We start from the raw sequence: 17241 nt of genomic DNA on the forward strand, positions 1-17241 counted from the left end.
TTAAAGGTTGGTCCGACTAGTTAAGAAGTGAAATCCAGTGTGTTAATGATTTGTTAAATTGTCTCACCAGTTGCTGAAGTTGGCTGTAGCACTGATTTCATTTAATTATAAAATTTTTTTCTTTCTTTTAGGTTTATCACACCAATTTTTTGCCTTTGGAATGGACTTTGCCCAAGAAAGATGAAAATTCTTGCTATGTTAAACTTATATGTTTAATTCCTGAAAATGCAAGTATCTCTCAAATTTAAATTGCATGTTTCAAATTTACAACTGCTAGTTATTTATGCATTAGGATCTAACAACAAGTTATATATTAGGTGATCAATAAGTCATACAACCCAGATGTAACAGCTTTATTTTTAGAGTAACACTGATAGCATAAGTACAACTAAGTAGTCATCTTACTGTACTAACACAATAATATCAATTTGATTGCAACATATGCTGAAAATGGCCACCTTTTCGCAAATACAGGCATGTATTTCCTTCCCTCCATTTGAAGCTGCTTTGTGCAGGATCAATTTTTTTGCTTTGTGCAGCAGTTGCTGTTGTAGTGTTGGTCCTCAGCTTATCCAGTATGTGTAGGTTATTCTTCTAGGTTACTCCTTTCAGATAAGCCCTCCAGGAGAAAAAAATCTGGAGATGACAAATCCAGTTATCTTGAGAATCACATCTCTCTGAAAATTAGGCAGTCGTCAAAGAGTGCACAGAAAAGACAGGTGGCATGGTTCATCATCTTGCTGAAACTAGCAGTTGGTTTTATCCACCTTGAGAAATGAAATGAGCTGTGTGGCAATATCTCAGTGTTATTCAAATTGGATTGTCTCCCACATTGCCCTCAGACTTATGGAGCATTGTCCTGATGTTGTCAGAAAGAAGTTAAGCAATTTCACCAAATGTACTGCCACCCAAACTTTGAGTTGCATGACATCTTGATCACTGTACAAACATTCAAATTTTATTTCTGACAGTTAACTTCAATACCATTTCATCTATCAATAGGTACGGAAACAAAGTTTCATGCTACTTTATATTATACTTCCTGACATCAATAACAGATATATCTGTGTAAAAATTGACACGAAGCTGTGTATAGTTGTTAATTGGGTACAAAAAACCGCACATATGAACAGCTCAAAGAATATGTTGTTAATAAGATCTTCAGGCTTTACTTGGGAAACCTAGTATAGCCTGAAGACTGTTATTGTGGTCTGAAAACTGAAACAGTTGGTGTATGGGATCACTAATTTGCATTGATGTGTTCAGTTGGATTAGATGGTCTGTCTCCCCTTCATTGACAGATGTACAGAGCATTGAAGGGGAAGGATATGACTTCATCTACTGTGTCATTTGGGCTATGGCATCTAGACCACTGGCAGTGGATGCTAAGTTGGCTCCTTGAACTTGCTTAACAGACTTAGTCATGGTTCCTTGTAGTGCTATCATTTGACTCCTGTAGGCATGTTGAGTAATGACACCATTAAAAGGAACACGTTCCAGGTCTGAAACAAGGCAGGTAGCAAACATGGCATTTACTGGTGGGTGTCAGGTTTGCTACTTGCATTGTTTCAGAAGATGTGTTGGCTATTATGACCTTTGGGGAAGAAGTGGATGTCAGGTGACCTTTTTTGACATGTTGGCTATGCAAGTAGCACAGCCAGCACATCAAAAAGGGCATCTCTGATATAATCCCCCCCCTCTTAGATACTACTGTGTTTATCAGCTAAGAGTAGATAATACTGTGAAAATTACTAGTCTATCATCTGTACCAGTGAAACACATCACCGCACACTTTGACTGTTTGTCTCTGGATCCATAAAGGTTCTTGACAATGTCACAGTATTTTTAACTGGTGAAATGTAAATGTGAGTATTGATATTTTTGATTATTATTATATTTTATCCACAGAAGAACAGTACTCCAAAATTTTAAAAAGTCTTAATTAAGTTAATTAAAATTATTTTTATTTTTATTAATATTCAATGCAGTGTAGTGTGCTTATTACTAAATTCAGTCGTCCCTGCTTTTATAACCATGTCCTTCAGCTATTTTACTCGTATATATTGAATAATGCTCCAAGTTTTTCATTTCCCACACTAAACTTTGTCAGTAGCTTACTTAAATGGGCCCACCAGGCTAGCCGGGTGGGTAAAGTGCCTGCCTGGCAACCCAAAGGTCGTGGGTTCGAATCCCGCCTCGGGCTTGGATCAAAGTACTGCAAAAACTTTGGGAGGTGCATTATGGCCACAGAAGCCGATGCGCCAACAACTACCAAGTTACTTAAATGGTTCATGAAAATTATAAAAGTGGTGATAGGTGTGTAAGCCTTGCCTCACTTAGGCGCCTCCGTAGCCAGGTGGGAAAGGAGCAGCAGTGCGTAGAACACGCTTCTTGATTAGACTGGGGTTCGAGCCAGTCACCACCAAATACGGAGGATGCGGAAAGGTCAGAGAATGACCACCACGTATTCCGGAGAAATATGGCCTTAGTTGCTAATGCTCCTGAAAACCAAATAACAAACAATAACATAACAAACTTGCCTCGTTACATGTGTAATCCTTAACTAGGCATACTAAATTTCTAACCGACCTGTATAACCAATAAAAGATTAAGTAAGGAGTGGGCCAGTTATCGGAAGGAATGGTTCTTTATGGTAAAATATAAATAAATTTCATCCACTGTTTTGAACATGCCTTTTAATAACATTGGCCAACATGATTTTCACCTGCACTAATATTAGCATTAGTAGAGGCATATGATGCAAGAAAGTAAGCTTATACAGCATCAGCCAAAAAAAAACACCACTTTTTCCTTTCACCCATCCATTCACTCCAAATGTTTGTCTAGTTCTGCCTTTTTTTTTCTCCAGAAGTGAAAACTCCAAAATGCCACTGAGATTGTCTCCTTATTTTGTGAATTGGCACTGGCTCCTGGTCAGCATCAATTACCAATCAAGGAGACAGGTAAAGCTAGCAGCAAACATGTTTATTCTTATTTACAGATAGAAAATGTCTGGGGTATGTATTATTCTGCTAAAGCATTCTATTTACATTTAAAATAATTATTTTTTCCTTAGGAAAGAATTGTTGGCTTTCATTATATGGGTCCAAATGCTGGAGAAGTTACCCAGGGATTTGCTCTTGGTATCAAAAAAGGTGCTACAAAAGCAGATATTGATGCTACTATAGGTATCCATCCAACTTGTGCTGAGGTTAGTTTTAAATTTTTTATATAAATTTAATTCTTTTATTTGATAATATTTAATTTTTTGGTTAGGAGTAAAGTCTGGTTAGTAAAATCATTACCGCTATTAAAGATTACTTTAATATAGGTAATATTACTAACACTTATGAAAAAAAAGGAAATGCTATACAAAATTACAAATACCTCAAATTCTTGAACTTTTTAAGGCTAAACTTGGAAACGTGCGATTCTGCTCTAAGTACCAAGCCAAACTAAAATTAAAATGAAATAAAATAAAGACGACAAAAGAAAGAAACACTCACTTTCAAGAGTGCACAAACATGCTGTTGAAGGTGCTTATTTTGTGTTATTTTTAGGTTGGCTTGGCAGAACAGAATTGTGCCTCTTGTCAAGTTCAGTCTTTAAAAAGACAGCAGGAATTTGCTATTTGTAATGTGGTTAAGCCTTTTTCTCATAAGCTTTATATGGCCACCCTTGTAGGAACAAAGATTTCTTACCAATCTGGTCATTCTTCTTTGAACCAATCTGAATGTTATATTCCAAATACAGTTTCAGACTTATTGTCATCTGAAAAATTAGGCCTCAGTGGATTTCACTTACTATAATAGTCCACTCTGAAAACCTATTTATGACTGCCCCTGTCTTCACTCTTAACCCAGCTTGTTTCAGTTTATACAATAACCTCTAATGGACAACTGTAAAAAAGTGTATAGAACTGTATAACCAGCATATATTTTCCAAAAATATGTGTATAAAATGAAAAATTTTCTTGCATCCAAATGTTTTGTCTTGTCACCATCATAGTAATAAACCAGATTGGTCAAATGTACTTTCCATTCCTATTGAGGTAGTACTGTATTATGTACTTAGCCATAGACTCTGTGATCTTGTCACCCACACAATTCTGAACTCATCAGTCTAGTTTCCCTATAACCTCTTCAGGTCACCTTTATGGATTGGTTAAACATTATCCTGGAGTCTAATGGTGGGATCACTGAAAATGAATTGGTAGATAAATCATGCTTGAATGTAAAAAAAGGCACAAGGAGAATACAGGATAATAAAAAGTTTGGGTGGGTGATAACAAGAGCCAGGTAAATCATTCTGTTGGTCTGAAAAATGGCGAGTTAATACTTGAGAGTAATTGTGCAATGTGACATGAAGTTTCTCACCCTGTGCAGAACAGCATATGGTGTTTTATCTATGATGTAGGAGAATTCTGCTGATGAGGACAGTGGGTAATTATTAGTATTAGCCATGTAGTTCAAGGAAGCTTGAAGCTTCCCACACTATTCTGACCAGCCTTGAAGTCTATCCAAATCAACCTGAAGGGATGCAACTTGGCACTAATCATTAATTACTCTCCCAGTCTTTACATCATTTGCAAATTTTGACAACATGTTCTCTGTCCCCTCTGTTTATTTATGATCAAAAACAGTAATCCTTGGGGGGGGTCTCTCCCCACTTCAGATGTTATACAAATCTGAAGAATGTCCATGAATCACAACTCTGTCTCCTGCCCTGCAGCCACCCTGTGATCTGTCTTAGAATCTTGCCCATGATCCTAGTGTGTTCTAGCTTATACAATAACCTGTCATGAGCAACTGAGTTAAATGCCTTGCTAACCATACAGTAGACTGTCGAAATAATGGAACAGTCCAGCTAACGGTACATTGAGATTGGATGTTTACATACGGTGCAGATGTCTTACAGGGGGCGAAAAAAGAAAACTGCAAGTCACGTGATTACTATATTTGTTTACGTTCTCCATTTTGAAAGTGATTCTGTACTGATGTCACAGATTACATCACTGTTTTACATTTATTTTAAATTAAGAACCTGTCACTATAGTTCCTAAAGTTAATAAACCTCATACCGAGAAGAAAAGAACAACATTAAAGCTTAATGGCAAACTTGATGTAATCTAAACTATTATTTTAACATCACCCAGAAAGTTAATTCATATGCTCATGTGTAATGTGTTTGTAAATTGCATGTGTTCTCTGATCGATTGGACTGTTTTGCTGGATGAACCCCCCCAGTTTCTGGAGGGGGAACCTTGCTATCTACGACTGAGTCCAGCTAATTCAACCAAGGAGTGAAAAAAGCCCATAAAAGTTCCTCGCTTAATCAACAGGATTCGAACTGGGGCCTTTTCCACCCGGTGTGGGGAGGATGGTGACGATACCATTGTGCTACCTGCACAGACTAAACTTGATATAATAAAGAAAATAGAACGGGGCATAAGCATGACAGAATATAACATTGGGTCATCAACTTGTTTGTTTTTTATGTTCAGTTAATAAAATTGTATTTTTAATATCTCTATTTCTTATTTGGCTTCATTATTTCTGCATTAAATATATTAAAAATAAAACTTTCTAGATAACGGAAAAATCAAAATAATGGCACCTTGAATCTCTGAAGGTGCCGTTATTTGGAAAGTCTACTGTAAACTATGTTAAAATAGCACCAGGTTTGTTAAAGATGATTATCCCTTAACGAAGCTATTGTGTATGAATATCATTTCTGACTGTGTCCTTGGAGTGTAATCAGTTCCAAGATTCTACTAACCACCGAAGTTAGACTGACCAGTCTTAGTACTCACTTTACTTTTAGAATTGCCTTTATGTATTGGCGGCACATTACCACTTCTCCAATCGAAAGGAACCTTGCCTGAGTCAGGATGCCCTGACTTTCACATCTCGGCCTCATTCACACAGCTTGTCCTTACCATGAAAGATCTTTTGTCAGAAAAACTTGATGCAAAGTACCTATTAGTTAATCAGCTAGATTATCTAAGATTTTTCCCACATCCATTGCACAAGGGCCCAATCTGATTTGCTTTCTTCTTTGTATTCATATACGTGAAAAACCATGTTTTTCATGTATATGATGTGGGATTTGCTTAAAGATATAATTACCATCTGGGGTAAAGGAAAGGGTTTTTGCTTCCGTAAAGGTGAGTACAGTGGTCTCAGACAGTTTTTAAATTCTGTACAATGGGATCAACTGACGATGTTACCAACAGTAAATTCTAAGTGGGAAGCATTCAAGGAATTAATCGTGGATGCTACTAAAAGTTTCATACCTATTAAGAAATATTGTTAAAGGTTTAGGCCTAAATGGTTATCAAATGAACTAATGAGACTTGTAACAGAGAAAAAAAATGCATGGGATGCATATAAATTATCAAGCGACTCAGAAGCCTATTGCAGATATAACTAATTTGTAATCAGGTCACAAAGGAGATTAGGCAGGCAAAGGCAGATTATGAGAAATCTTTGGCAATAGATGCTAAGAAAAACAGCAAGGATTTCTTTACTTATATAACCTCTAAAAGGAAGGGGATGAATCTAATTGGTCCACTTGATATCGATGGATCGACTGTTGATGATCCTACTCAGATAGCAAACAAACTGAATGAGTATTTTGCATCTACATTCACACATGAGGAGTTATTAAGGTTTTAAAATGGCAGAAGGTTATAAAATTGTAGCAGGGTGCTTAATGATTTGTAATAACTGAGAGCAAAGTGGAGGAGAAATTGTTGAAGTTAAACATAAGAAAGGCACCTGGGGTGGATGGGATCTATCCAGTTATATTAAAGGAGGCGGCAAAGCAACTAAGCAAACCCCTAGCCATAATTATGAGAGCATCCTTGGACTCAGGGGAGGTCTCCACGGACTGGAGATGTGCAAATGTATCCCCAATTCACAAAGGGCGATCGAAGGGTGACATGAGTAAATACAGACTAGTTAGTTTAACTTCTGTTCAGGGGAAAATAATGGAGTCACTGGTTAAAGAAGTGATGCAGGATCACCTAGACAAGACTGCAGTAATAGCTCAGACACAGTATGGGTTTGTTAAGGGGAAGTCTTGTCTGACAAATTTGATAGGATATTATGATGTGGTTACAAAGGAACTGGATGCAAAAAATAATTTTGATATCATATATTTGGATTTCAGGAAAGCTTTTGACACTATTGCACATGGAAGAATTGTACAAATTGGAGCAGAATGGTATGAAGGGTAAGTTGCTACAATGGATAAAAGGATGTTTGAGTGGGAGAAGACAGAGGGTGGTAATTAATGGGTGCTGCTCTTCGGGGACTAATGTTATTAGTGGAGTCCCACAAGGTTTGGTGGTGGGTCCTCTGTTGTTTTGTATATTTATCAGTGATATTGATGAGAAGTAACCCCAGAGAAACGTACCAGCTGTGTGGTACTGCACTTAAGGTGGTAGAAAATGAAAAAGACCTGGGAGTAATTGTGCAGTCAGATATGAAGTTTTCGGAGCAATGCAGACAGGCTGCCAGGGCAGGTTATTGGGTTTTGTCAATGATATATAGGAATTCTGCTAGCAGGGAAAAGGAGGTGATTGTCCTCTGTATAAGGCAATGGTTAGACCACGCCTTGAGTACTACATACAGGTCTGGAGGCCTCATTTTAGGAAGGATGTAGATTTGCTTGAGCGTGTACAGAGAAGGGCAACAAGATTGGTGAGGGGAATGAAGGGATCCTCTTACCAAGAGAGGCTTAAGTTCTGCAAATTGCAGTGGCTGGAGACTAGGCACCTGCGCAGTGATCTGATTGAGGTGTATAAGGCCATGAATGGATTGAGCATGCTGAATTCTGATGGGATCCTTCCACTTGTTCAGATTACGAACCTAAGGGGGCATAAATTAAAATTAAGAAAAGACAGATGTAGAATAGATGTGTGGAAATTTGCCTTTAGCCAGTGGGTGGTTAATTGCTGGAACAAATTTCCATCTATCGTGGAAGTTGATAGGTTAAATAAATTTAATGTGGAACTGGACAGGCATTTGGAGGGAATGGTGTGATTTTTTTTTTTTTTTTTTGGGGTGATGCTGCATAAGCTCATACACTTGCTTTCTTGCATCACATGCCGCCACCACCACCACTATTACTACTACTACCTTGTCTCTGCTCTTTGTTGTCATAGCAAGTGCTTTTGCATACTCAGCTTTTGCTTCCCTAACCTTTTCTGTGGTTAGAGTTGACTTTTAGAATAACTTGTAGCTGTCGTAGGCTTCAGTATTTTTATCCTTCTGTAACTTCCCCAAATCATCCTTTTCTGCTGTATTAAACTGGCCAGCTCTGTATTCATCCACCTCAGCATCCTCCTCATGCTATACTTTCTTAATGGTACATATTCATTCTGTCCAGTTGATAGATGCCATGTATCATCTTCAACTGTCATTGTCCTGTTTCCTGAACTTAATTTGTCCCTGCCTTTAACAACTATATCTTTCTTCATATTCCTGTGACTACTTGATGACTTCCTGCTAGTGGTTCCTGTTTTGTGAGGCCTACGATATCATTGATTCATAAAGGTTAAGTCCAGAATATTCTTACTCCTAATATTTTCTCCTGATATTAGACGATTGGTACCAGAATTAACATTCTGGTACCAATCATCTAATTTGCTTAAATTTTGTTACGTGAGGTGAGTTTCCCTTCCACTTATCCCAACCAATTAAGCGTAAATTGAAATCATTCATAATAAGGGACTCGCACTTTTTGCCCATTCCATCTACATCTAGATTCATCATATTCTTTGCAATCTTCTGCTCTGTAGATTACTCCCACTCTCATACCTTTTCCTTTCAACTAAATCACACTACAAAGATTTCTGTGCTGGTAGATATAACAGGATCTGCAAAGGCTTTTTTCATGCTCAGGCTGCTTTTGACAAGAAGCATGACTTTTCCACCACTGTCTTCCCTATCCTTCATAAATACATTGTACATTCCATAGTGAAATCCATCATCCCCTATTTCTAGGTAACCCCTCATTTCTATTAGCCTTATCATATTAGCATTAGTTGTCCTAATCATGTTTTCCCATCATGAGCTTCCCATTCCTTTTAAACCTTGGGACATCTTGCCAATATTGGTTGTTGTGGCAACAAGCAAGGATCCCTTATGGTATGTTTGAGATGAATGTGTTTGTATTATCCCTTTGTCCCCCCCCCATAACTAGCAGTTTTCCTGAACTCTTAATGATACTAGCAAAAACCTTTATACCACCTTTGTTCATATGAATCTCAAATCTGCAAACAAAATAGATTCTTTCTACCTACAGGTGTAGGCCACACAAGCCATGCACTTGTATGCGATAAAAATTCTCCCAAAAGCTTTGCAGAATCCCTAGAGTCTTGAGTTAATTCACAAGGCTCTCAGCATATCCCTCTTGTTGTGTCTAGGTAGAATTGCAAGTACATATACATTCTGACCTAACTAGTGGTATTTTTTTTAGCATGGTCCTATATTTATCCAACAAATTGTCAGCTCACATTCATTTAATATCATTAAGTCCCCACTAATGAAATTAAATGAATTAAACCTCAAAGAGAGCATTATTATGCATAATAATTCCCTCTTTTTTAAAACACCCTTTTTCTAGTCTAGTGGTCTCCAAACTTTTTTGGTCGCGCACTCTGGAATAAAAAATTAAATATGTTTAATATATTTTTTTAATTTATAAATCATTTACATGGAAGGCATATCTAAAATCACAATTTTAAAAGATCACAAATAAAAAAATACAAAACAAAATCAAATTGAAGTTCAGGTTCAAAATGCACGTACTTAGAACATGCTTGATTTAACAAAGCCGCATATTGAAGTATTAAAAAAACATTTATTTATAATTTTATTTTCAATTTAGTTTTGAAAAAATAAAGTTTTCATAATTAATAAATATTGATTTATTGCAGATTACTTGCGCACCCCTAGGGGTGCGTGCACCCAACTTTGGAGACCACTGTTCTAGTCTACCTATACTTATTACAAAAAACATTACCCATGTTTCTCACATTAGTTTCCCAATAAAATGATTGAAGCAAAGCAATGTGCCATTAATTATTCTGCTCTGGCTGAATCAAGGGTCCATTACTTGGCAGGCCACTAGATACTTGAGTCTGACAATTTCTCATTTTTATTTCTCTTAAATTCCATTTAGAAATGAATCTTATTCCATTTTATGAAGCCTGGTTTTGTCACAGTAATCTAGTATTCTATATAGGATGGGAATTCAGATGGGAGAGATATGTTGAAACAGGTGCAGCAAAAGGAGTATGGTTATTGATATAAAAAAGCATTCCTGTAGAGTGGGACTTTGATTTTGTAGGTTTCAAAGTCTTGAGACCAATCTGCTTCATGACTTATTGAGATATTTAATTCAGCAGTGCCCATGCTGCATTTGCCAGGTGAAGTGCCAGAAGAATCTTTCTTCTGCTAAAATTGTTGATTTGAAATTAATAACTGTAGCTTTCTTTACCTTTCTTAAATATAGACAGTTTTACTAGAGTAGTTTTTTGAAGTGAAATTTTATGATTTTTGCAGAGTAATTGCACAAAAACGTCTGAGATGCAGCAAAAGCATTCTTGTAATTTTTTTTTTTTAGTAGTCACACTGCACCTTACAAGTGTTACTCCTCTGAAATACATATTTTTTTAATTGCACATCCTTAAAAAGTTTTATAAACTTGAAAGTGATTAATAGTATGACACACACTCAAGGTTTGATCAAAACATTAATTTTGTTCAGTGGTAAATATTTACATTAGTACTATTCTTCAATATAATCTATATCCATGCTTTTGTTTCATTGTGTTTGCTGCTAATTGTAGCATTTTTAGAAGTCTTCTTTGTGAATGTTTTTAGATGGTCTGTCATATTTCATTGCATTTCTTTAATTGACTTAAACTGCTTTCCTTTCATGTCCTGTTTAATTTTGGGAATAGCCAATGTTTCATGCTGCCAAATCAGGGGGAATACGGTGGATGTAGCACAATTGGTCAAAAATTACTGAACAGAATTGTTCAGATTTTGTCGTTTTTCAGTACACACGACAAATGAGAAAAGTGCTCACTGTAACTTTCTGTCAGAGCTAGTGTGTAACAAAGGGTCTAAGACTCAGTGTGGGCATGTACAGATGTCATCATAAGCCTCCTCACAATCTTTTGTCTGTCATGCATTCAAGAACTCTGAGCATTCACCAAACTTTTTGATCAAACCTTGTATATGTGTTATAAATTAATTTGAAATTTCGAGCGCTCAAGAGTTTCATAAGCTTAAACAGAAGAAGCCAGTAGTTCTGTGTCTGTTTTATGACTAACATTTTTTTTCAGCAGAATTAATAAAAAATTTTTGTTAAGTATCTCTTTTAAAATGACATTTTTAAATAGTCAAGTTTTTCATTAAGAAATTTTTTTTAAAAAAGTATTGTAATCCATTAGTAAAAAGTCAAACCTTTGTTATACTCCAGCAGAATTTTAAAAAAAACCAACTTTTTCCACAGATTAAAAAAAAACGTGAGCGTTTTTCCTTTGCAAGCACATGCATTTCTGAGATGTCTTTTTGAAGGCTTTAGTAAATTAATGGGGGAAGTATGTGTTTTCTTTCACAGATAAAAAATCTATAGGATAGCAATATATATAAGACTGGTTATATGAAAATTATTTTTAGGTTATTAAATGTTGTAATAAATTACCACCTAATCTTATAAAACTGTAGAGCTTATATAAATTTAAGGAATGATTGGACTAGGTGACTTTTTTGTAAGCTGTCCAAATATGTTTGGAGTTCCTTGCATCAGTTTGCCTTTCTTAATTCTGATACATTGTTCTAAATTTAAAAAGGCAGTTCTAATCAAATTTAAAAAATCAGAACTTATTTGGAATATTCTTAAGGATTAAGAATATTCTTGTATTTCAGAAATTCCTGTTTCTCTTTCTTTCTCTCATGCATGTAGACTCCAGAGGTTATGCAACTTACCTGTGTGTGCTGTCAATACATAGTAGTTCTTGCTAGTATTATAAATTCCTTTTCAGTTCCCACACTATGACAAAATAAGGTGATACTATAATTCAAACACTTCTTTTTGATCCTTTTTTTTTTAAATCTTCGTACTAAGAGTACTTATTTATGATTTTAATATTTCTGTAAGAATTTACTATTTTTCATTAATCCCCCTCTAGTGGGCTTGCTGGTTCAGTGACCAGCAACTCAGTGACTTTTGTAACAAAAAAGTAAATAAATTTGAATATTAAAATACTTGTGAGAACTGTCAGCATGAATTTGAATTCTTCGATTTCAATCTACAGCATTGATTATTTTTAAAATTTATGGAAAATTCATGGTGTGCTCACTTGATCATTTGTCTTATGTAGTTTTGGTTTCAGCTTTGAAATCTGTCACTGGATATTGGCATGAGGTATTGTTTTATATATATATATATATATATATATATATATATATATATATATAAAACATGCAGCATAGGGTCAGAATAAGGAATAAAATTATAAACATATAATTTTAAAACTATTTCTAACAGCATTTTCCCCGTGAATATTGAATTATGAATGCAAGGTAATTAATACACCTGCTTGTGTGACTTTTTGGCACACACCAGCTAGGGAGTTAATGGAAATAAATAGATGGAGTAGCAGATCAAATTTCCAGCAGCTTCTCCAATGGAATTAGAACACTTTTTTGTGCACCCTTGTATTGGCCAAATCATTATGGAACTTTTTTCTTTTCTTTTTTTTTGTTTGATTACAGAATTACTGAATTAGTAGTGGCACAAAAAGACATTAAAGACTACAAATTTCATTTGCTCATCTTTTCTAAGAAAATTTCTGCATATCTGCCCTGCAACTATCCTTTTTTCAATTTAAATTGATGTTCCTTCGTGTGTCTCATCTTGTCTGAGAAAGAGTAAAGGTGCCATCTGCATTTAATTTACGGAACCATTTATGGCCTTAAACCCTTCGATGAGATCTCTGTGCAGATGCCTGCTCTCCAGAACCTTTCATTTGTGCCTGAGTAATGTTACTCTTCCCTGTACCCATTCCAAGATCTCTCTCTCTCTCTCTCTCTCTCTCTCTCTCTCTCCCTCTCCCCCCCTCCCTCCTTTCTAAAGGCTTCTGCACTTGCATGTAGTACTTAGATATTTCTTACTATTTCCTTATGCATCAGGATAATCACCTCTTTGGCCCTGCTGGAAATGTACCTGCATATTACTGACAAAGCCCATGAGCTTCCCTAGCAGCACTGTTTTTCTTTTCTTTGATTTTTGCATGCCCAAATGCATGTTATTATAGGATTATTAATACTCAAGTGCAATACCTTGCATTTATCGATGCTAAACAGTTGGTGTTTTTATACAATGTAATCCTAATTTTTTTTCAGGCTTGTTGGAGTAGTATATCCTGATTACTGTGATTAACCACCCTGTCCACCACTGTATCATCATCTTAGACATTAAACATGATATACCTATATCAGTGTCATTAATATATATTATAAACAGTAAGGGCTCAATACTGAACTCTAAATTACCATTTATAATATTAGTCTCTGAATTTCAGTGGCCATTAATAACAAAACTATCTCCTGGCATCAGCCATCCCTTTATCCACAACAGTAACTTGATCCCAAGGCTGCTCTGTGTTAATTTATATGTAATCATTTATGTCGAACAACACAATTTAAATATGTAATGTCAGACTTATTTTTTGCATTTAGTTCATTTATGACTACCTCAGCAGTTTAGTACCTGATCAGACTGGTCAAACAAGATCCCTCATTAACAAATCCATACTGCAATTTCCTTATAACTACATTTCCCATTGAGCCTACAGGTCTAATTACTCACTTTGCCCTTTGAATCGCTTCCCCTTAGGAGAGAGAGAGAGAGATTTGATATTTTCAGTCTTTAAAGACATCCCCTGAATCCAAAGATACTCTAATAATTATGGCTAAAAGGCCACTTATCTCTTTTGCTGTGTCTTAACATAATTTTATGATTCCAGATGTAGTTAAAAGTAAATAAGGTGCCTTATATACTTTTAATTGCATCTAGTTCATTCATTTAATTTCATTTTAGTAATTATAAAATTATTTAGCTCCTTTTAGAGAATTAGGTATATATGTGGTATCGCCATCCTTAAAAATTTTTTGTGTGAATGTAGATGCAAAATATTCATTTGGTTTGTCAGTGACCTATTTAGAATCATTCCTTAAATTAAATAAATGAATTCCTTAAATGTTACTTATTAATTTATCTTTTGAATAGTGTATATAAATTTGGCTGTCTTTAAGAGTAGTATATGACAGTTTATTCTTTTCACTGAAAATTTATTTTTGGAAAATAACTTTGTTACAAAATATTTTTCTTTACTTTTTACAGATATTCACCACCTTAAATGTCACAAAAAGATCGGGAGGATCAACCTTAAAGAAGGGATGCTGAGGTTAAAAACCCACTGTTTGCTTTGATATCTGCCTGTATGAAATAAGTACTTAAAGATCATGCTAGCTGAATAGATAAGTGTATATCCATCATGTTAACAGAATGCAAAAAAGAGGAAAAAAATGAAGAAATTGAAAGTCCAGAGTATTTTGCATATAATTCTATTTTGTTCATATTCAAAGGCATTTGAGAAATTTATCTTTCTTTTTTTATCCAGAGACTGATAGATTTATTTATTAAATTGTAGAACACAATATACTGGGTTTTAAAAATGTTTCCTTGGGCCAAAATGTAATGTATGGTGAATATCACCACATAATGTGAAGATTATATGCTTATGTTAGATCTCTTAATGTACTTGCTATGTTCCTTCTAAGATTTTGTTGTCGGCTTAATATATCGCCATCCCATTTTAAGTCAAGATTTTTGGAATTCTTGTAATTTTGTCCCTGCCTTCATTTAAATAAGAAATTTCCCTTAATTCACTATAATAATGATTTATTTATACCAGTTAATATTTAAAAATAATTCTGTATGAACTAATTTTCTCTCTAGTAAATTTAAACTGGCAAGTTTTTATGAATTCTATAACATGTTTATTTCCTTTCTTTTTAAGGCTGAAACCACCCACACAAAGTAAACTTTTAAAATAAAATATTAATTTCATTAATTTCTCTTACAAATGAATCATTTATAGTTTAGTAAATTGTAAAAATTATGAAATTGCTATATATAGTTCACTTATCATCATGTGACATTTAGCTTTACATATCCCAAGATAGGTTTTCCATGTTATATAAAAATTTATTTTATTAGAACTTGAATAAGCGTACACTACATTGTTGATTGTGATTTTTATAGGATTGGATTGCTAAGTTTCTTGAGAAGATAAATCAACTTAATTTGTAAGTTTGTTATTTATTGTTATAATTCAGGCAGATATCAGAAAAGCAGATGGTGGGAGAAATTAGAAAAAACTGGTATTCACACTTGCATTAAGGATAAATTTCCCTTTTCATGATGGCTTTCAACTCTAAATCCTTTGTGGAAGAGTGTAGCCTGATGTCATAATGCATACTCAGTTGTGTACCACAATATTTCTTAAAGTAATTCTTTTTATAGATGCATAATTATTTACAATATAGGAATTTTCCAATTTATGCTCACCAGTAATATATATATATAAAAATGTAAATAAAGATTTTTGTAACATTTTGTATTGATTACTTTTCTTCTATACACAGTTCTCCTGCATAAATCTTACAGATAACACAAATGTTATAAAATGTACATAATATTTATGCATATAATGTTTGAATTTGATTTCATATAATCATTAACGATAGCTTTATACATTTATTATATACTTTAAGGCCTGATGCAGCCAAGTGGTCAGGAGTGGGAGTGCAGTAGCACGTGCTTTTAGAGTGGACTGTGGTTCAAACCCATGACTGTTAAATACAATTAATGATTATGTTCATGATTTATTGTAAACTCCCTCTGACCTGGTGGTCGTTCCAGTATGTAAACAAGAACATTTTTTGTGATAGTGGGGTGGGTTGTTTCAATATCAATTCATAAATGCTATAATTTTTTCTGTCTTTCTGTGGTTTTTTGAGATTGAATTATTTTAGTCTTACATGTGTTCTTGCAAATGTTTATACAGTAAAACCGTATTAACAAGTTTTCTAAGGGAGTGGAGGTTTAAAAATGCACAAGAATTAAGATACACAAGTTAAAGGTGACTTAAGTACAGGTAGCCTCCATATAACACGGTAGTTAGGTTCCTATAAAATCTTGTGTTGTGTGAAACCATGTTATATGGGACCAAGAACCAGTACAAAAAGAGGGAGGATGTTATCCCTCCCCCTTTTTGTACTGGTTCTGTACAAAAGCTTAACAAAAATACACAATCTTGTTTATAACTATTGGAAACTTAATTTTTATTAAAAATAATAATAGTAATAGCTGAACAAACGTCTTGCAAACTGTGATACATATCTGATAACGTACATTCATTTAATTTTCTTCCTCTTTATTGCTGCTCAAATGTCTTGCAAACTGATATATGTTAGATAACATACATTCATTTAATTTTCTTCCTCTTTATTGCTTCTAAGCACAATCAAACAAGAATATTTTCTCTGTTGCAGAATATCTTCACCTTCTGAAATTTCTTCTGAAGAATATAGATTTCATGTATCTTCTGTTCTCTAAAATATCAGTAATCTGGGTTTTTTTGCTTTTGCTTGATAGATCTTTGTAAATTTCATATGGAGCTAAACATGTTTGAGCTCCCTTTTGAACTTTGTGCTCCTTTCAGTCGAAGGATCTACATTCAAAAATAAGATTTTAATTGCTCAGTTAAGTTTATGCCTTCCCATGTGCTTTTTAGTGTAAAATTTGGAACTTCAGAATTTTCATCTTTGCTATCAACATCTGTGATTTGGTTTACCTCCAACGCCATTTCCACCAAATCTGCTTTGCCAGCCCCTTTTTCTACCAGTAATTCTTGAACATCTGCAGTAGTCATATCATCAAAGCCTTCCCCTCCTACCAATTTGCCTTCAGTGGCTTTGAATAATTTTAGGAAAAAACTTAGGAAACCTTAGATTGGTAGACTGGTGATGTGGGTTTTTTTTTTTTTTTTTGATTTGCTGATGGATAAGCTTGCTTTATTTTCTAATAATGAAGGAAACCAAATAAATCATCAATATCCATACTCTTTTGGTGTTGCAAACCTTAACATCCT

General features: G+C 34.6%; 1 protein-coding gene across 2 annotated transcripts in view; it reads left to right on the plus strand.

The window, feature by feature from the left end:
* Positions 1 to 15624, plus strand: part of LOC150086947 (thioredoxin reductase 1, cytoplasmic-like) — a 147305-nt gene extending 131681 nt beyond the window's left edge. For both annotated transcript variants that reach the window (XM_090372834.1, XM_090372835.1), the window contains 3 exons: positions 132 to 227; positions 3077 to 3211; positions 14427 to 15624. In XM_090372834.1, coding sequence (XP_090228960.1) covers positions 132 to 227; positions 3077 to 3211; positions 14427 to 14489 — 294 coding nt within the window. In that variant the 3' untranslated portion in view covers positions 14490 to 15624. The remainder of the gene's footprint in view (positions 1 to 131; positions 228 to 3076; positions 3212 to 14426) is intronic.
* The last annotated feature ends 1617 nt before the right edge of the window (positions 15625 to 17241 follow it).

The sequence above is a fragment of the Mastigoproctus giganteus genome, chromosome 4 (genome assembly GCF_048544385.1).
Source record: "Mastigoproctus giganteus isolate SK-2022 chromosome 4, ASM4854438v1, whole genome shotgun sequence".
NCBI lineage: Eukaryota > Metazoa > Arthropoda > Arachnida > Uropygi > Thelyphonidae > Mastigoproctus > Mastigoproctus giganteus.